This window comes from Hemiscyllium ocellatum, chromosome 5, assembly GCF_020745735.1.
Source record: "Hemiscyllium ocellatum isolate sHemOce1 chromosome 5, sHemOce1.pat.X.cur, whole genome shotgun sequence".
Classification (NCBI taxonomy): domain Eukaryota; kingdom Metazoa; phylum Chordata; class Chondrichthyes; order Orectolobiformes; family Hemiscylliidae; genus Hemiscyllium; species Hemiscyllium ocellatum.
Window position 1 is genome coordinate 126,134,166 of NC_083405.1, and position 20,779 is coordinate 126,154,944.

General features: G+C 44.6%; 1 protein-coding gene across 1 annotated transcript in view; it reads left to right on the forward strand.

The window, feature by feature from the left end:
* scn5lab (sodium channel, voltage gated, type V-like, alpha b) overlaps positions 1-20,779 on the forward strand; it is a 367,399-nt gene that overhangs the window by 174,048 nt on the left and 172,572 nt on the right. Inside the window, exon 16 of the mRNA XM_060825166.1 lies at positions 3,710-4,066. Within this exon, the coding sequence (XP_060681149.1) occupies positions 3,710-4,066 (357 nt within the window). The remainder of the gene's footprint in view (positions 1-3,709; positions 4,067-20,779) is intronic.

The following is a 20,779-nucleotide window of genomic DNA, read 5'->3' on the forward strand; positions in this document are numbered from 1 at the left end:
AGGGTGGGGAAATTTAAGAAGAGGGGGCATATTTTTAAGGCGAGAAGAGAAAGATTTAAGAAAGACGTGAGGGGCAATTATGTTATAGACAGAGTGGTTCATGTGTGAATGAATTTGCAGTGGAAGTGGTGGATGTGGGTGTAGTTACAATGTTTGAAAGACATTTAGGTAAGTAATTGAATAAGAAATGTTTGGAGGGATGTGGGCCAAGCGCAGGCAGGTGGGATTAGTTTAGTTTGGTATTGTGGTCGTCATGGACTAGTTGGACCGATTCTTGCTGTGTGACTGTGTAATCAGGGGGGAGAAGGGAACAGAGGGTAGCAATGAAATATTTTAGAAGAGGAGAGGTTAGGGTGAAGAATAAAGGCTAGCATTACAGGTCGGGCAGAATGACCACTTACGAATGGGGAGGTTGGTAATGTCATGGTAATGGACTAGTCATCTGGAATCCCAGGCCAATGTTCGGGAGGTTCAAATCTCATCATGGCAGATGGTGAAATTTGGATTCAGTAAAGGTCTGGAGTAAAAAATGGACCTTATAATGACCATGTAACTACTGTCAATTATTGTAATAACCAATCAGGTAACGAAGGAAGGAAACCCAACATCCTGCCCTGATCTGACTTGTAACTTCCCTCGGACGGGTAATAAATACTGGCCTTGCATTTTGGTCGGGGGGGGGGGAGGTAGGGGGGTGGGAGGAGTCGCGGGAGGGGGGCAGTGGTGTGGGGGGTGGGGGGGTGGGGCTAAGGCGAAGATTACCATCAAATCAAATAAAGGTAGGAGTTTCATGGTGAATGATAGGGCCTTAAGGAGTGTAGTGGAACAGAGGGACCTTGGAGTTCAGGTGCACAGTTCTCTGAAAGTGGAGTCACAGGTAGGCAGGGCAGTGAAGAAGGCTTTTGGCTGCATCAGTCAGAGAATTGACTATAGAAGTTGGGAAGTTATGTTACTGTTGTACAGGCCGCACTTGGAGTATTGTGTTCAATTTTGGTCACTTTGCTATAGGAAGGAAGTTATTAAATTGGAAAGAGTGCAGAAGAAATTTATAAGGATATTGCCAGGACTCAAAGTCTGAGTTATAGGGACAAGCTAGGAACTTTTTCCTTTAGAGCATAGAAGTGTATAAGATCATGAAAGGCATGGGATAGGGTGAACACACTCAGTCTTTTCCCCAGGGTTGGGGAACCAAGGACTAGAGGGTAACAGTTTAAGGTTAAAGAGGAAATAATCAAGGAGAAGCTGAGGGGCAACATTTTTACACAGAGCGTGGTACGTATATGGAATGAGCTGCCAGCGGAAGTGGTTAAAGCGTGCACATTAACAATATTTTAAAGGCATTTGGACAAATACGTGAATAGGGCGGTACGGTGGCTCAATGATTAGCACTGCTGCTTCACAGCACCAGAGTCCTAGGTTCGATTCCAGCCTCTGGGCGACTGTCTGTGTGGAGTTTGCACATTCTCCCTAAGTCTGCATGTGTTTCCTCCAGTTTCGTCCCACAGTCCAAAGATGTGCAGGTCAGGTGGTGTGTTGGCCATGCTAAATTGTCCATAGCGTTAGGTGCATTAGTCAGAGGGAAATGGGTCTGGGTGGGTTACTCTTCGGAGAGTTGGTCTGGACTGGTTGGGCCGAAGGGCCTGTTTCCACACTGTAGGGAATCTAATAGGAAAGCTTTGGTAGGATATGGGCCAAGTGCAGGAAAATGGGGTTAGCGTGGTTGAGCATTTTAGTCGGCTCTTGCCCGAAATGTCGATTGTCCTGCTCCTCGGATGCTGCCTGACCTGCTGTGCTTTTCCAGCACCACTCTAATCTGGACTCTGACTTCCAGTATCTGCAGTCCTCACTCTTGCCCATTTTTGTCGGCATGGACAGTTGGGGCCTCAGGGCCTGTCTCTACGCTGGAGAACTCTATGACTCTATGACTGTATCTTTGCTGTCATCCCAGGAAGATGAGCAATCTCAGCACAGGTTGACCATTGGATGACCTTGCTAGTTTGTATCATATGAGACAGCATATTCTCCAATGAAGAGTCTTTCAAAGGTGCTGAATTTCTAAATGTTTTAAGGATCTTAATAGAGTACAGGCCCAAGAAATGGCTCCCTCAGCGTGGGGAATCTTGAATCACTCAGTATAAGGATATATCATTTCAAACTGGGATTTGGAAAAATGTCTTGCGTCACAGGATTTGGAATTCTTTGGAATTCTCTATGGCAGCGAGCTGTGAGCATTCAATCATTGAGCACATGTGAGGTAATGCACTTTAGTAAATGAAATATGGAGAGAGAATACAGGCTCAATGGTACATCTGTGAGGAGTACAGGAGCAGAGGGACCTTAAGGTTCATGTATATGATTCTTTGAAGATGTCTAGGCAAGTTCAGAACAGTTGTTAAGAATGTTGATAGGCTCTTTGGGTTTATAAATAGAGGCACACAGTATAAAATCAAGGAACTGACGCTACACCTCTACAATTCATTGATCAGAGCATATTTGGAGTATTGTGTTTAGTTCTGGGCACCTTGTTTAAGGAAGGATGTCCAAGTCCTGGAAGGAGTGCAAAGGAGATTTACTCGACCAATACCAGGTATGAGGGATTCCAGACATAAGGAAAGATTCGAGAAATTGGGCTTATTCGGTTAAGAGAAGGTTAAGAAGTGACTTTGTTGAGGTGCTCAAAACGATGAACATTTTTGATGAGTAAAGAAGGATATTCTCTTCCCACTAGTTGGTATGCCATAACTCAGAGTCACAATTTCAAGATTGTGAACAAGGGAGCTAGGAGTGAGATGAGGAAAAGCCTTTTTACTCAGAGAGTTGTTTCGGATTTGGGATGTGTTGCCTGGGAGATTGGTGGAGGCGGACTCCATGGGAGTTTCCAAAAGACAGCTGAAGGTATATTTGTGAGTGATGGAGTTAGAGGGCTGTGGAGATACAGCTGGAGAGCTTAGCTCTTTCAGGAGCCAGTACAGATACAATGGGTAGAATGGACTCCTTCTGGACGATAAAATTCTACGTTTCTATTGGTAACTAAGGTCAATAGAGTGAACATAAGAGGTCGGCCAGGAGCAGGCATGAAGGGCCAAATGGCCACTCCAGCCCTTTTCCTGATGTTCTTCTTTTCACTTTTGAACCACCCAGTCCAATGAATACAAGCTCATGTACATATTTGCAGTGTAACATACAATCTGATTAGAAGACAATAGACTTCAGGCTATCAGTTGACTTGTTGACATGTTGTGAGCTTTAGTTCATTGGAAAACATTAATTAACCATTCTTCTACTTCCCCCATTCATTGTGATAATTACTATTATAATCATTGTAATAATTAGGGTGGCACGATGGCTCAGTGGTTAGCACTGCTGCCTCACAGCGCCAGGGACCTGGGTTTGATTCCAGCCTCGGCAACTGTCTGTGTGGAGTTAACACATTCTCCCTGTGTCTGTGTGGGTTTCCTCCCACAGTCCAAAGATGTGCAGATTAGGGTGAATTGGCCATGCTAAATTGTCTCATAGTGTTCAGCGATGTGTAGGTTAGGTGCATTAGTCAGGGGTAAATGTAAGGGAATGGCTCTGGGTGGGTTACTCTTCGGAGGGTTGGTGCTGACTTGTTGGGCCGAATGGCCTGTTTCCACACTGTAAGGATTCTATTCTATGGTTCTACCTTGTCTGATGTAAGATATTTATTTTGTTCCAATTTACTTCACAGCTCCGAGTCTTCAAGCTGGCAAAATCATGGCCTACCCTCAACATGTTAATTAAGATCATCGGTAATTCGATGGGTGCATTGGGCAACTTGACCCTTGTCCTGGCCATCATTGTCTTCATCTTTGCTGTGGTTGGAATGCAGCTCTTTGGCAAAAAATACACCGAATGTGTCTGTAAAATCTCCACCAAGTGTAAGCTTCCACGTTGGCACATGTCTGACTTCTTCCACTCGTTCCTCATTGTGTTCCGTGTCCTGTGTGGTGAGTGGATCGAGACCATGTGGGATTGTATGGAGGTGGCTGGGCAGCCCCTGTGTATCCTGGTCTTCATGCTGGTGATGGTCATTGGAAACCTCGTGGTAAGTTCTGAAATTAAGTTTCTGGGTTTTACGCTCGGTATTCTACTAGGGCTCCGGCTTGCCAGTCACCTGTGTGCACCCTCAGGGACAGGTTTTCACCTGCGTTTAACATACAATCGCAAAGCCACCTATGCAAACTCCAGTGGTCTCCATTGGTGTTTATGTTCTACGTGAGCCCCCTCCTTCCCCAGTGCAGGTATGACTAAGTCCAGACAGCATATGTTTAAGGTAAGGAGCAAATAGTTTCAAGGAGATCTGAGAAAGAAAGTGTTTTCATCCAGAGAGTGGTAGAAATATGGGACATGCTGCCCAAGAGCATGGTGGAGTACACTCTCAGCATTTAAGAAGCAACACGTTGGAATATTGCGTGCAATTCTGGTCTCCTTCCTATCGGAAAGATGTTATGAAACTTGAAAGGGTTCAGAAAAGATTTACAAGGATTTTGCCAGGGTTGGAGGATTTGAGCTATAGGGAGAGGTTGAACAGGTTGGGGCTGTTTTCCCAGGAGCGTCGGAGGCTGAGGAGTGACCTTATAGAGGTTTATAAGATCATGAGGGGCATGGATAGGATAAATAGGCAAAGTCTTTCCCCTGGGGTCAGGGTGTCTGGAACTAAAGGGCATAGGTTTAGGGTGAGAGGGGAAAGATATAAAAGACACCTACGGGGCAACTTTTTCACACAGAAGGTGGTGCATGTATGGAATAAGCTGCCAGAGGATGTGGGGGAGGCTGGTACAATTGCAACATTTAAGAGGCATTTGGATGGGTATATGAATAGGATGGGTTTGGAGGGATATGGGCTGGGTGCTGGCAGGTGGGACTAGATTGGGTTGGGATATCTGGTCGGCATGGACGGGTTGGACCGAAGGGTCTGTTTCCATGCTGTACATTTCTATGACTCTATGACTCTGTGACACTTATGATAGCAGGACAGTGTAGGCTATAAAGAAATTCCAGTACATGATGCTTGTTGATCACATAATCATGGGAGGTCAAAGGGCCTGTTTCTATGCTGTACGGCTCTATGACTGTTCATCCATCGAGCCCTATCAGCGTTTGAGCTTTTGAGGCACAGTGGTAATGTCTGAGCCAGAAGACCTGAGTTTAGATGCCAGCTGCTCCTGAGGTGTGTCTTAACACAACCCCACAGGTTTATTTTAAAATAATCTTTCTTCCCCATTCCTTATGTGGCTTACCACATCTATGACACCTGTTTAAATGACTCACTGTGGTAGCCAATACCCCCGTACCAATCACTCTCGGAGTTAAGAATTACCTGCAGGATTCCTTATTTGATGAAAAGGGACTGAATTGATGACTACTAGTCTGGGTCTTCTGTCCAAATGAAAACCTCTCCTCTTCACATCTATCCTTACAAACCCCGTCACACTCTCTCAGTCCAGAGATGATCTTCCTCTTTTCCCATTGCTACAATCTCCCATTTATCAGTTTGTTGCACTCTATCCAATGTCACTAAAACTGTTTCTCGAAAATAGGGACCCGTACTGTGCATTACAGGTGCAGTCTCACCAAGGCTCCTGACAAGTCTAACTGGTTGAATATTGATCGTGAGACCTAGGAGTTCAACATACTCCTCTACACCAATTTCAAGACATAACTCATGTGCTTTTACATGGTGCTGCTTGCTAAACTGGATAGATTGAATATACTCAAGGAGAAAGTGAGGTCGGCAGATGCTGGAGATCAGAGCTGAAAAATGTGTTGCTGGAAAAGCGCAGCAGGTCAGGCAGCATCCAAGGAACAGGAGATTCGACGTTTCGGGCATAAGCCCTTCTTCGGAATCAGGATTCCTGAAGAAGGGCTTATGCCCGAAACGTCGGATCTCCTGTTCCTTGGATGCTGCCTGACCTGCTGTGCTTTTCCAGCAACACATTTTCAGATTGAATATACTCTTTACCAAATGACTCAGAGTCCAAAACAGTGGACAATTTAAATATATAAAGCATCCTTTTAATGTAGTTTGGCACAGGTCTAGTTGTATGTACCTTTGGTTAAACTTGTCCGGCCTCCAGCTTGATTTCAGCATCCAGGTGAAAAAGTACTGAGATACAACAGAGGGCAAAGGCACTTGGTTGCTTAGCCAGCCAGTGCGGACAGGATGGGCTGAATGTCCTCCTTCTATACTGTAAGTATTCAGCACTTCCATGCTAACTCTCTTGGGGTAGGCCATTGAGGACAGAGATAAAGAGAAATCTCTTCACACAGGGAGTGGCAAAGTCTCAGTAACAAAACGTTCAAGATGGAAATCAATTGATTCCTAGATTCTTAAACTTCACTTGTCTCTGGCTGGGTCGGCATTCATTGCCTGAACTTTGGTGCACTTAGGAAGGTGGGGGGTGAGCTGCCTTCTTGAAGTGCTGCAGTCCACCTCCTGTAGGTTGACCCATAATGCCATTAGGGAGGATATTCAAGGATTTTGACCTGTGATAGTGAAGGAAAGGTGATATATTTCCAACTCAGGATGGTGAGTGTCTTGGAGTACAGGTGATGGTGTTCCCATGTATCTGCTGCCCTTGTCCTTCTAACTGGAAGTGGCCATGTCTATTTGTGGATGTGGTGCCAATCAAGTGGGGTGCTTTGATAAGCATTCACTCCCGCCAGTAACAGTGGTGTGTCCCATTTCCAAGATGCGCTGCAGAAATTCACTCAAGATCCTTAGACCAGTGTTTTCCAAACCCATGACCACTTCCCTCCCTAATGGCATTGTGGGTCTACCTACAGCAGGTGGACTACAGTAGTTCAAGGAGGCAGCTCACCACCACCTTCTCAAGGGCAACTAGGGATCGGAAATAGATTCTGGCTCAACCAGCGACACCCATATCCCACAAGTGAATAAAAAAATGATCTAAAGTAATGATGTAGCAGGAACAAGGGCCAAATGGACTATACTTGCACTTGTTTCCAAAGTTCTCATCTCATTAACTTTTCAAATATTTGTTTGGGGAATTGCTGAACAGAGGGGAATCAGGGTATCTGAGATCTGAATACATGAGACAAGCAAGCGTTCGCCTCTTCAAACAATCTGAATGAAGGATTGTGGTGATAAGAGGCAAGGACTGAGAATAAGCAGGTCAATTCAACGTGAGACCAGGTACAGAACGAGAAATAAAGAGAGGCAAAGCAAGGTTGGATGAGGAAAGACATTAAATAAATAAAAGACAGAAACTATAAATGAAAACATTAAGTTGTAACATTACATTTTTAAAAAGTTGAATAGCAGTTGGCTGGATGGTGTGGGCAGGGAGAAGCTGTTTCCACTTGTGTAGATTTAAACTGATGTGCAAATGGAGAGGGGATGATGTGAGGTAACCTTTTCCACTCAGCAAGTTGTTCAGGTCTGGAATGCACTGCCTGGAATCTAATCACGATTGAATGGGGGAACAGACTCAATGGGCCAAATGGCTTAATTCTGCTCCTATGTCCTATGGTCTTGCATTAAAAACATGATAGGCTGAGGGTCGTCACAATTCTGCCAATCTGTGAACAATGGAATTGTGAAGGAATGAATCTCCACACTTAAAGAGGTTTCACAACTTCAAAACCCACAACATTTCCCAGCCAATGGAGTATATTTGAAGTGGATTTGCTGTTGTAATGGAGGCACAGTTAATGGTGTCATTGTTAATTATCATTAGCAAGGAGGTAGTTTCCCAATAAATAACACTTAGCTCGTCATTAAAAGGGCACTTGAAGATTTGAACAAAGGCCAGACATTGCGGATGCTGGGAATTTGAAATAAGAAACAGAACATACTGAGAAATCTCAGAAGATTAGGAAAAATCCTAGTCTATTGAGTACTTTTGGCTTTATCTGCTTTTTGGGAGCTGGTAGTGGTTTAACTTTTCATGGCACTTAACAAGAAAGACTGTAAAGTTGAATACATTTTCTTTCTTACTTTATTTCTCTGCCTTTACATTCTGTATTTCAATTTACTCTTTAAATTGGTGTTGGAGTGTGGCGACACTATACAGTGCTTTTCACTGTTTTTGTTTCTAACAAGGCATGGGTGACAATAAATAAGTCAAATTAAATTAGAGAAATCCAATCAAATTCATTGTCGAGTTTATTCTGTAGCGACCGCAGACATATGCTGATAATGCGCTGTTCAATCTGGTAATGTTGGCATTGGGCAGCAGCTTTGATGAAGCATTTTGGACAACAACCCTTAAATTTTGGAGACTAATCACATTGTTGGCACACGTCTGTGCTTGCTGAATCGTTTCTGAACAGATAGCAGCTTTAGCCTCGCCACTGGCTGGACGAGAAATGATGCGGAAAATAGACACTGAGTTGACAAACTTTTCCATCCATCGCAAGCACTCTGAATGACAGAGGTCCTCTTCCCTGAGTGACATCTCAACCACCGGTTTAAACCTGGGAGCCGATGCTCACATAATGAATCAGGCAGTGAATTATCCAGGATCTGCTTCTGGCTGGAAATCTTCTGATCTAACAGCACGTAGCCCACTCCCCCCCCCTCCACCCCCACCGTAAATCTGTCATTCTCCACAGGACTGTCAGTGTTGAGTATAACCCTTCATTGACCCAGTCCCTCCTCAGTGACCCTGGACTCGGTTGCCAAGTGGAACCACAGAGTTGCAGAGATTGCCAGCACAGAAGGAGATGATTGACCTTTGACTCCTCTGTGAGTGCTCAGTGACAGCTGCCCACTTATCCCCAGACCCTTTACATTACAACAACAACACTTTCAATCACTTCACAGAACAGATTTTTTTTGTTCAGAAAAGAAGAGGTTGAGAGGTCATCTGACCTAGTCGGTAAAATTATCATTGGGTTTTGTTTATATTTTCTTAGGATGTAAACCTCACAGGAATCACTTGTTGCCCGTCCCCTCATTGCTCTTGAGAAGTTGGTAGTGAGCTGCCTTCTTAAACTGCTGTAATCCTTGGGGTGTTGGTCTTACCTGGGATTTTCATGGCATTGTGGGTCTTCCTAGACTCTCATTGACTGCAGTGGTTCAAGATGGTAGCTCAACCAACATCAGTGTATAAATCACATGATGCTGCGTGGTTAACTGGATGTATTGAATATAAAAGATGAAGTTGCCATAGTCCTAAAGTACGATACTGACTGATGGTGACTTAGGTAAAAACAAGGACTGCAGATACTGGAAACCAGAGTCTAAATTAGAGTGGTGCTGGAAAGGCACAGCAGGTCAGGCAGCATCCGAGGAGCAGGAAAATCGACGTTTCAGGCAAAAGCCCTTCATCAGGAATAGAGTCAGGATGCCTGCAGAGTGGAGAGATAAATGAGAGGGGGGGCTTAACCTGGTGGCTTTATAAGTCTTAAAGATACTATCTGGAAAAGACAAGGAAGATGAACTGTTTCCACTGGTTGGGGATTCTAGAAGGCATAACCTGAAAACTAAGGCCAGACCATACAGGAGAGATGTTAGATTTGTTTATTTGTACTGAGGCAGAGTGAAACTTGGAGAATGTCACCATTTTCCAGCACCATCTTGGATTATGGAATAAATTCATGAATGAGTTGTATAAATGGTAAAGGATGTTAGGAAACACTTGTACACACAAAGGGTAATAGATGTTTGGAGCTGTCTTCCACAGATCAGTTGTTCATTTTAAATCTAAGAGAGGTCATTTTTTGTTCAGCAAAAGTATTAAGAGATATGGGCCAAAGGCAGGTACACGGAACTGGGCTACAGATGAGCCATGATCTTGTTGAATGGTGGAACAGGCTTGAAGGGCTGAATGGCCTACTCCCGCTTCTATGTTTACCACCATCTTCTCAAAGGCAACTCAGGATGGGCAATAAATACTGGCCCAGCCAATGAGACAAGTGAATAAAGAAGGTGCACCTATATTGCTGTAGGGGGAGGAGTTCCAGGATTTGGACTCAGTGACATTGAAGCACTGACAACATAGCACCAAGCAGGGAAATGGTGTTGTCATGTTAATGCCACTCAGCTAATAATCCAGAACCCAGGCTAATGCTGTGGGAGCGTGGGTTCAAATCTCACTATGGTGCAATTTAACTTTAAAAATCTGGAATTAACAAGCCATGTAACCACAGCCAATTGTCATAAAAACCCAGCTGGTTCCCTAGTGCCCTTTAGGGAAGGAAGTCTGTCTTCTGGTCTTGGTGACTGCAGTTCCATAGCAACGGGGTTGTGTTTCAATTGCTCTCTTGGTAATTAAGGATAGATAATTAATGCTGGCCCAGCCAGCGATGCCCATATCTTGTGAATGATGCTTTAAAAAGCAGAGTAGCTTTTCTTTTCTCCTTCTGCGCCAATCCAACAGCCAGGACAAGTCAACACATGGAAGTCTCACAATAAATCCAGGGGAAAGCCCGTCACTCAGACAGTGGCTAGTGGGGGGAACTTGTGAAATCGGTCAAACAGAATAGCATTCGGGGGAAGTTAGACAGGCACACATGGGAGAAAGGAATCCAAGGATTTGTTAACAAGTTGGAAAGATGGAAATGCTGGTGGAATATAAACAGCTCGCAAAAAGCAGTTGGACCGAACAGCCTGTAAGCTCAATGTAACCATCCTTTGGTTTTCTCGCATTTGGACATCATGACTCAGTATTTGATGCTGCTTCTTTATTTCTTTTTTCTTGGGTTTATGAGCTACTGAGAAATGTTGACCCTCCAATGGTAGGAGTGAAGCTTGTGAGCTCTTCACGGTGGCTCAGTGGTTAGCACTCCTGCCTCACAGCGCCAGGGACCTGGGGTTCGTTTCCACTCTCAGGTGACAGCCTGTGTGGGGTTTGCATGTTCTCCCTATGTCTGTGTTGGTTTCCTCCATCACCCTGTGTGGGGTGCTCTGGTTTCCTCCTGTAATCTATCGATATGCAGGTTAGGTAGGTTGGCCATGCTAAATTGCCCCATTGTGTTCACGCATGTACAGGCTATGTGGATGAGCCATGGGGAATGTAAGGATAGGGTGTGGGGCTGGGTGTAGATGGGGTGCTGTTAGGAGGATTGGTCTGGACTTGATGGGCTGAATGGTCTGCTTCTGCCCTGTAGGAAATCTATGGAAATGGCAGAAGAGGATAGGATACATACAGAATCAGATCTCTACTAAAACAACATCTTTATTTCATGGTAGATGTTGTAATACTTACTGATTTTTTGAAAATGTAATTTGATTTATTATTGTCACATGTACCTAGCTACAGTGAAAAGCTTTGTTTTACATGCAGTACAGGCAGAAAGTGCTTTACAGTAATAGAGCAGAGTGAGGGATGCAATATTACAGCTGCAGAGAAGGTGCACAAAGAGCAAGATCGACAAATAAATTTAAATTTAAAATTTGAGAGGTCTCAGAAGTCTGATAACAGTGGGGAAGAAGCTGTCCTTGAATCTGTTAGTATATGTTTGAGCTCTTGTATTTTCTGCCTCATGGAAGAGTTTGGAAGAGATTCTAACCAGGGTGGGATGGTGTTGTCTGTGTTCCCAAGGCACTGAGTCAAGGGATGGAAGGTTGTGTGATGGACTGGGCTGTGTTCACAATTCTCTGTCGTCTCTTCTGTACTCGATTGACACCCCTGGTGTCTCATATCAAGTCACCTTCAGTTGAAGTGAAGGTCAGAAGCTGAGAGAAACCTGGACTGGGCATACAGAAATGCTTCATTCACTTCATGTTTTGAAATTATATTTTCTATCCCTATTCTTATAAAATACTTTGAATGTATGTCATAAATTTAAAGAGGCCAGCCCAACTATTTTTTTCAAAAATGCTTTCACATTTAGGGACCGCACTGGCTAGGTCAATATTTATTAGCCAGAGGGTAGTTGAGAGTCAGCCACACACTGCTGTGGGTCTGGAGTCACACTTAGGCCAGATTTCCCTCCTTGAAGGGTAGTGACTAACCTGATGGGAATCACAGCCACCATTTATTCCAAATTTTTATTGAATTCAAATTTCACAGTCTGTCACAAGTGAGATTTGAACCTATGTCTCTAGAACATTCCTGATGAAGGGCTTTTGCCCGAAACGTCGATGTTCCTGCTCCTCGGATGCTGCCTGACCTGCTGTGCTTTTCCAGCACCACTCTAGTCTAGACTCTCTCGAACATTAGCTTAGGCTGTGGGTTGCAAATCCAGTGACATTATCACTCACCACTGCCTCCTTCAGGCTAATTGAAACCAACCATCACTCAGAATCGACCATCTGACCTTGAGGTGAAAGACTGCAGTATGCTGAGGCACAGAGGCATTTGGGAGCCCTTGTCCATAGATCACAAAATGCCAGCATCCAAAGTTCCGCAGGCAGAAGGGAAGGCAAGTGAAAGGTCTTTACTTCAAATGGAATGGAATATAAAAGTAAGGAAGTCTTGCTAAACTATACAAGGCACGGGTCAGAACAAAGCTGGAATACTGGAGATGCCTTATCCAAGAAAAGATATAGTCAACGCTCAAAATATCGACTGTCCTGCTCCTCGGATGCTGCCTGACCGGCTGTGCTTTTCCAGTGCCACACTCTTTGACTCTGATCTCCAGCACCTGCAGTCCTCACTGTCTCCCAGCAGGTTCACTGGGCTGACCCTGTGTACGGACAGACTGCTTTATGAGGAGAGATTGAGTAGGTTGTTCCTAGATGCAGAAAGGTTGTTTCCTCCTATGGGAGAGGCTACAGCAGGAGTGTATAACCACCGCGTAAGAGGTCGCACATTTAAGGCAGAGATGTGGAGGAACAATTTCTCTCTCGGGGTTAGAGAATCTGTAGAATTCTTTACCACAGAGGACTGTTGAGGTGTAGACGTTAAGAATATTCAAGGCTGAGGTAGGTAGATTTTTCATCAGGAGGGGAATCTAGGGTTATGTGGAAAAGGCAGGAAAGTGGAGTTGAGGATGATCAGATCAACCATGATCTCATTGAATGGTGGAGCAAAACTCGATGGGCAGAATGGCCTACTTCTGCTTCCACATGTGATCAATGACTTTGAAGTGGGCACTTGACAGAAATAAAGTTGCAGGTCAACTGGGTTAGAGGGGCAGAATTGGACTGACTGTAATATCTCATGGACAGCCAACATAGACATGATGGACCAATGCATCTCCCTCTGTGTCCTACATGCACCCATGACTTTATGATAATATTTCTTGTTGAGGTTTGGGACACTTCGCACACTGGCTGCCTTTATCTGAACAGTCGTCACTATAATCCATTCTCTGTGAAACATTATGGGATCTTCTAAAAGGAAAGGAATAAAGGATATAAAGCCTGGGAGGTAAAGAAATGGGGCTCGTTGATGTGAAGGAGTTTTTCTGGGGAGCAGAGAGACATCCAACTGAATAGCTACTGACAGGCTTGTCTCAGCCAGTGTCCATTACAACTAGCAGGAGAAAGTGAGGGCTGCAGATACTGGAGATCAGAGTCAAGAATGTGGTGCTGGAAAAGCACAACAGGTCAGGCAGCATCCGAGGAGCAGGAGAATCGACATTTTGGGCAATAGCCCTTCATCAATAGGCACATCCTGATGTAGGGCTCTTGCCTGAAACATCGATTCTCCTGCTCCTCAGATGCTGCCTGACCTGCTGTGCTTTTCCAGAGCCACACTCTCCATTACAAACAGTGGCTGTATATGATGGAGAGACGTAGCACAGAAATGTGAAACTATAGAGAGGTTTCCTAGCCAAGATATTAAAGTATGGTTTGAGCCAGGAAGGGGTGAGTCTCAGATAGACATTGTTCACCTTGAATTTTCTTTTGGATCATTTCTTTTCTCCAGGAAAAGATGTTGTATTAGATATGGGCCCAGAACTTTGCTGAAGGACTTTCCACTGATAATCGGGGCTTGCAATAAATGAGTGACACTGCAGCCAGTTAAAAGTGGACGGAAAATAATTCTTGTGAAGCCTCCCTTAAGTAGCCATTCATTCCGATTTAGTCCAACTAAAGGGACATATCAAGTTTGCTAGTAGTTTAGTGTGCATCTACTTTGAACATAAGTTCCTATGAATTAGATGCAGGAATCCCTTAGAGTTTGCTGTACCATTCAACAAGATAATGGTTCGATAGTGGTCCCACCCCCACACTCCTGATAAACCTTCACTTTCTTGTTTGTCAAGAAGCTGTATATCATTGCCTTAAGAATCTTTAATAAGCCTACCCCCAACCTCCACCCATCCCCCCCCAAACTATCCAATCTTTCCTAATAAAATATACCCTTATCTTATACCCTGGCCAACCTTTATAGAGGCACCATCAAGAGCATTTTGTCTGGATGTATCACTACCTGGTACGGCAACTGTACCATTCAAGATCAGAGACGGTTGCAGAGAGAGGTGAACTTGGCCCAGACAATCACAAAGGCCAACCTCCCATCTATAGAATCCATCTACCAGGCCCGCCGTCAAGGAAAGGCCGCCAGCATTCTCAAAGATCCATCCCACCCTGGCAATGTTTTTCTACAACCTCTACCATCGGGGAGAAGGTACAGAAGCCGAAACACATGCACCAGCCGGTTTCAAAATATTTTCTACCTGACTGTTGTTAGAATACTGAATGGACTCACAAACTCTTACCATTCGCCTGTACCTGTGTTTTTGTTTTTGCTGCTGTATATGTATTATTGACTTACCTCTGCTACTTAACTCTGTGATCTGCCTGTATTGCTCACAAGACAAAGCTTTTCACTGTGCCTCGGTACATGTGGCAGTAAATTCAATTCAATTCAATTCAGTTAACACCTCTCTGCTCAGCCCAGTAATCAGTTAAGTGAACCTTCACTGAACTGCATCTAATGCTGTTGTGTCCGTAAGTAAGGCAACTGTTCTCCCGATGTGCTCGCACCAATACATTGTACAAATGGAGGAATACATCTCCACTTTCATTTTCCATCTCCCTTGCAATGGAATCACAGAATTGTTACACTACAGAGGATGGCCATTCGGCCCATTTGTGTTTACACAGGCTGTTCAATGAACATCATTATTTAGTGTCATTCTCTCACCCTGTAAGCTTGATTTGGTTTATTATTGTCACATGTACCTAAGTACAGTGAGAAGTTTTGTTTTCCATGAAGTACAGGCAGATGAGGCCACACAAAGATCAAACAGAGTGAGGGCTACAAAGTTACGGTTGCAAAGAAAGTGTACAAAAAGCAAGATCAACGTTAGGTTTGAAATTTGAGAGGTCCATTCAGAAATCAGATAACAGCAGGGAAGAAGCTGTACTTGAACCTGTTAGTCCGTGTGTTTAAGCTTTTGTGTCTTCTGCCTGATGGAAGAGGTCGGAAGAGATTCTCACAGGGGTGGAAGGGGTCTTTGATGGTGTTGGATGCCCTTCTGAGGCAGTGGGAAGTGTAGGTGGAGTCAGTAGGTGGGAGGTGATGGACTGGGCTGTGTTCACGAATCTCTGTAATTTCTTACCATCCTGGGCTGAGCGTTAGCTGTACTGAGCCGTGATACATCCGGCTAAAATGCTTTCCGTGGTGCAGCTGTAAACCTTGGTAAGGGTCCTAATGGACATGCTGAACCTTGCACATTGTTTCAGTTGAAATAAAATAATGATTTAAATAAAAGAATTCCTCAGTTGAAAATGTAGCTGCAGCAGGAGGTTAAGGTGAGCTATGTTGGCCTTCACAGCGAGAGTATTAGAGTACAGAAACAAGGAAGTCTTGGTGCAATTATCGAAGACATTTGTGAGGCCACACCTGAAATACTGTGTGTAGTTTTGGTCTCCTAATTTAGAGTAGATTCTCTCCAGCCCTTCAGCCCAATAAGTCCACACCGACCCTCTGAAGAGTAAACCACCAGGTCCATTTCCCTCGAAACGTCGAATTTCCTGTTCCTTGGATGCTGCCTGACCTGCTGTGCTTTAACCAGCAACACATTTTCAGCTAACACTAGGGGCAATTTAGCATGGCCAATTCACCTAACCTGCACATCTTTGTGACTGTGGGAGGAAACCAGAGCACACGGAGGAAACTCTCGCAGACACAGGGAGGATGTACAAACTCCACACAGACAGTCACCCGACACTGGGATTGAACCTGGGAACCTTGGTGCTGTGAGGCTGCAGTGCTAACCACTGAGCCGTTGTGCCACCCCTTTCTGAGGGAGGATTAGATTAGACTTACAGTGTGGAAACAGGCCCTTCGGCCCAACACGTCCACACCGACCCGCCGAAGCGCAACCCACCCATACCCCTACATTTACCCCTTACCTAACACTATGGGCAATTTAGCATGGCCAATTCACCTGACCCGCACATCTTTGTGACTGTGGGAGAAAACCGGAGCACCCGGAGGAAACCCACGCAGACACGGGGAGAACGTGCAAACTCCACACAGTCAGTCGCCTGAGTCGGGAATTGAACCCGGGTCTACAGGCGCTGTGAGGCAGCAGTGCTAACCACTGTGCCACCGTGCCGCCCACTCTTGCTTTAGATGTTCTTGCTTTAGAGAGAGTGCAGTGAAGATTAACCAAATTGATTATTGGGATGTTAGGACTGGCATTGAATCAATTAGAATTGTAATCACTGAAGTGTAGAAGAATGATGGGTAACTCATAGAACACTGGAAACTGTAACCGCACTGAACCGGTTAGATTACAGGAAGTATGTTCCCAATGATGGAGCATCATATATTGGTTAGTATTGGAACTCAGGCTTCCCTTGTATCAGCCTGCACTAATTTTGTTTGGATTGTGTGTGAAAAGCAGAAAGTGAGAGGGAGAATTCAACCACTGCCAGAATGTGTGAGACAGAGAAAAAAACAAAGGAGTCAAATTAATGAAACACCTTCTCTCTGAAGCAGCCAAGATTAATTAGTTTTAAAGTTCAGTGTGTCTAGGCCAGTGAGGCAGATATTTGCACAGAGAAGAGAACAGTGAGACAAATTAACAATTAAATTGCTTTTTAGATGAATTATCAGCAATCTTTGCACTCCTTCTGTTCTGAGATCTGTCGAACCATCAAGATAGGAAGATGTGGCCTTGATTTGATTCCTCTGTTGGTGTCTCTAACGGCTCATATTGTGTGGCAACGGGTCTCTTGAGTTATGAGAGTGTGGTGCTGGAAAAGCACAGCAGGTCAGGCAGCACCTGGACTGCAGAAGAATCAACGTGTCAGGCATAAGCCCTTCATCAGGAAACACCTTACTTTCACCTCACAGCAGCCCTCACTTCCTCCTAGGTTTCTTGAGTTACGATTAATATACAACAGAGAGATAGGTCATTCTGCTTAATCACTGCTAAAGTGTTTCACTTGACCAGGACTAAGTTAAAAACCACACAACATCAGGTTATAGTCGAACAGGTTTTTTTGGAAGTACAAGCTTTCGGAGCGCTGCTTCATCAGGCAGCTAGTGAGGCAGGATCACAGCACACAGAATTTATAGCAAAAGATCATTGAGTCATACAGCTGACCAAACCTAGATTGCTATTAAGTCTTTCATCTTTTAGAATGGGTTGCAGGTTTCAATTCACATTCCCGAGATAACTTAAGGTTTTATAAAAAAAGCTCAAACAATGTGTTAAAGCTGTGAGGTTAGAGTCTGTCTGTTTCCTAATCTAGAGTCAGACTGGTTCTATTTCCAAAGTAGGCATTTATAAAATGTCACGTGGATTGACTGCTTACAAATTGTGTGCTTTTTGAACAAAATAGAAATCTGCAAAATACAATTCTGCAAATGCATATTCAGCCCATAGACTTATATGTGCATGTGTGTGTGTGTGTGTGTGTGTGTGTGTGTGTGCTGTTTGACTGTGTGTATGTGGTCAGTCCATGTTTGTTCTGTGTGGGGTATATCTGTGTAACTGTGTGTGTACTCGTGTGCATGTGGCCCTTGTGTGTGTGTGTGATGGAACAATCAGAACACTTTCTTTTCTCACTGAGATCCCGAGAGAAGGGGCCCAGCTCACAATGTATCCACTGATATGTTTGAAAAGAGTAGCAGGAAAGGTGAGGTAAGTTGGAACTCAGTAACTACTGATGCCAACCTTTAGTTTTTGTATATTTCTGGGATGAAGCAGAAGAGGGAAAGCTGGGGACTATGAGGAGTTTTCAGATCATGGCAAAATAATCAATTACATTCATGGGAGATTGAAATAAACACTGTGGCCCCCGAATTTTTCTGGAGGTTTGCTCAACCCAGCTTAGGTAAAAACAGTGACTGCAGATGCTGGAAACCAGAGTCTAGATTAAAGTGGTGCTGGAAAAGCACAGCAGTTCAGGCAGCATCCGAGGAGCAGTAAAATCAACTTCAGTGATGAAGGGCTTTTGCCTGAAACGTCGATTTTATTGCTCCTCGGATGCTGCCTGAACTGCTGTGCTTTTCCAGCACCACTCTAACCTAAATCCAGCTTAACCTTGGCAAGTGAAATCTGGGTGGACTGGCAGTTTGCATGCATGAGCTCTGACTACAGGAAGACACATTTGAGAGAAAGCTGGATAAATATATGAGGGCAAAACAGCAGAAAATATGTTGACAGAGTTAGGCAAAGTCATCTGGATGGCCTGTTTCTGCGTTGGACATTTGTTACAAAGTGAAGGAGTTGGTTCGTAGAGTGCGAACATTAGACTTGGACATGGAAGGAGGGGAATTGGAAATTCAGAACAGGAGGACTTATACACTTAATGGTAAGGTCCTAGGGAGTGTTGCTGAGCAAAGAGACCTTGGAAAGTATGTTCATAGCTCCTTGAAAGTGTTGACGCTGGTAGGTAGGATAGTGAAGAAGGTGTTTGGTACGCTTTCCTTTATTGGTCAGAGTATTGAGTACAGGAGTTGGAAGGTCATGTTGTGGCTGTACAGGACATTGGTTAGACCACTGTTGGAATATTGTGTGCAATTCTGGTCTCCTTTCTATCAGAAAGATGTTGTGAAACTTGAAAGGGTTCAGAAAATATTTACAAGGATGTTGCCAGGCTTGGAGCATTTGAACTATAGGGAGAGGTTGAATAGGCTGGGGCTGTTTTCCCTGGAGCATCGGAGGCTGAGGGGTGACCTAATAGAGGTTTATAAATTTATAAGGGACATGGATAGGATAAATAGACAGTCTTTTCCCTGGAGTGGGGGAGTCCAGAACTAGAGGGCCTAGGTTTAGGGTGAGAGGGGAAAGATATAAAAGAGACCTAAGGGGCAACTTTTTCACTCAGAGGGTGGTATATGTATAGAATGAGCTGCCAGAAGAAGTCGTGGAGGATGGTACAATTGCAATATTTAAAAGGCATCTGGATGTGGATATGAATAGGAAGAGTTTGATTAGGTTAGATTCCCTACAGTGTGGAAACAGGCCATTCGGCCCAACTAGTCCACACTGACCCTCTGAAGAGTAACCACCCAGTCCCATTTCCCTCTAATTAATGCACCCAACACTACAGACAATTTAACATGGCCAATTCACCTAACCTGCACATCTTTGGATTGTGGGAGGAAACCGCAGCACCCGGAAGAAACCCGCACAGACACGGGGAGAATGTGCAAACTCCACACAGACAGTTGCCCGCGGCTGGAATTGAACCTGGGACCCTGGTGCTGTGAGGCACTGGGCCACCGTACCACCCATTTAGAGTGATATGGGCCAGGTGCTGGCAGATGGGACAAGATTGGGTTGGGTTATCTGGTCGGCATGGACGGGTTGGACTGAAGGATCTGTTTCCGTGCTGTACATCTCTATGACTCCATGACTTATGACTCTAAAAGGCAGGACAGCGAACACAAGCCAATGACAAACTGTAGACTAAGTAAGTAGCTTCATCCTTGTCGTGGAGTTGAGAACGACCAGCCACTTGTCAGAGTAAATATTCAGGAGTAATCCAAAGAGAATTCATTATCCAGTAGAGAGATGGTTTGGGAATAGAAACTTGAAAACAAATGATCAAACCGAATGCTGGGGAGCAGTCTGCAACGAGATGCATTTCAGGGGAGGAAACGGACTGAAGTTCCACAATCAGGGGTGTACAGTAAGACATTCAAATAAATGACAGACTCAAGATATTTATTCCCATAATACAGACCCGAGAGACATTCGGCCAAGCAGTGAGTGACTTCCCTCCCCAGAAGGACAGGATGTTGTTTGTGATCAGGGTGTGTAACCCGACAGATGTTAGTGGAAGCTAAAGGTTATTGTCGCCACAATGAGTCAGATTGGAAGAGGGAACAGAACCCTTGAGATATGAGAAAGAGAATTTGGAGCTGGAAAGATAGGTTAATAGAAGCTAAACGTTTTAAAATTCACTTGTAGGAACTGAGCCAACATTTATTGCCCATCCCTAGTTGCCCTTGAGAAGGTAGGGGTGGTGAGCTGCCTTCTTGAACTGCTGTTGGTTATACCCACAATGCCCTTAGGAGGGATTTCCAGGATTTTGACTCTGACAGTGAAGGAACAGCTATGAACGTACAGGGGGTGGTGTTCCCATGTATTGGCTGCCTTTGTCCTTCTAGATGAAAGTGGTCATGGATTTGGAAGATGCTGCCTGAGGATCTTTGGTGAATTTCTGCAGTGCATCTTGTAGATAATACACACTGCTGCTACTGAGTGTCATGGTGGAGGGAGTGGACGTGGTGCCAATCAAGTGGGCTGCTTTGTCCTGGATGGTGTCAAGCTTCTTGAGTGTTGTTGGAGCTGCACCCATCCAGGCAAGTGGGGAGCATTCCATCACACTCCTGACTTGTGCCTTGTAGATGGTGGGCAGGATTTGGGGAGTCAGGAGGTGAGCTATTCACCGAGTATTCCTCGCCTTTGACCTGCTCTTAGAGTG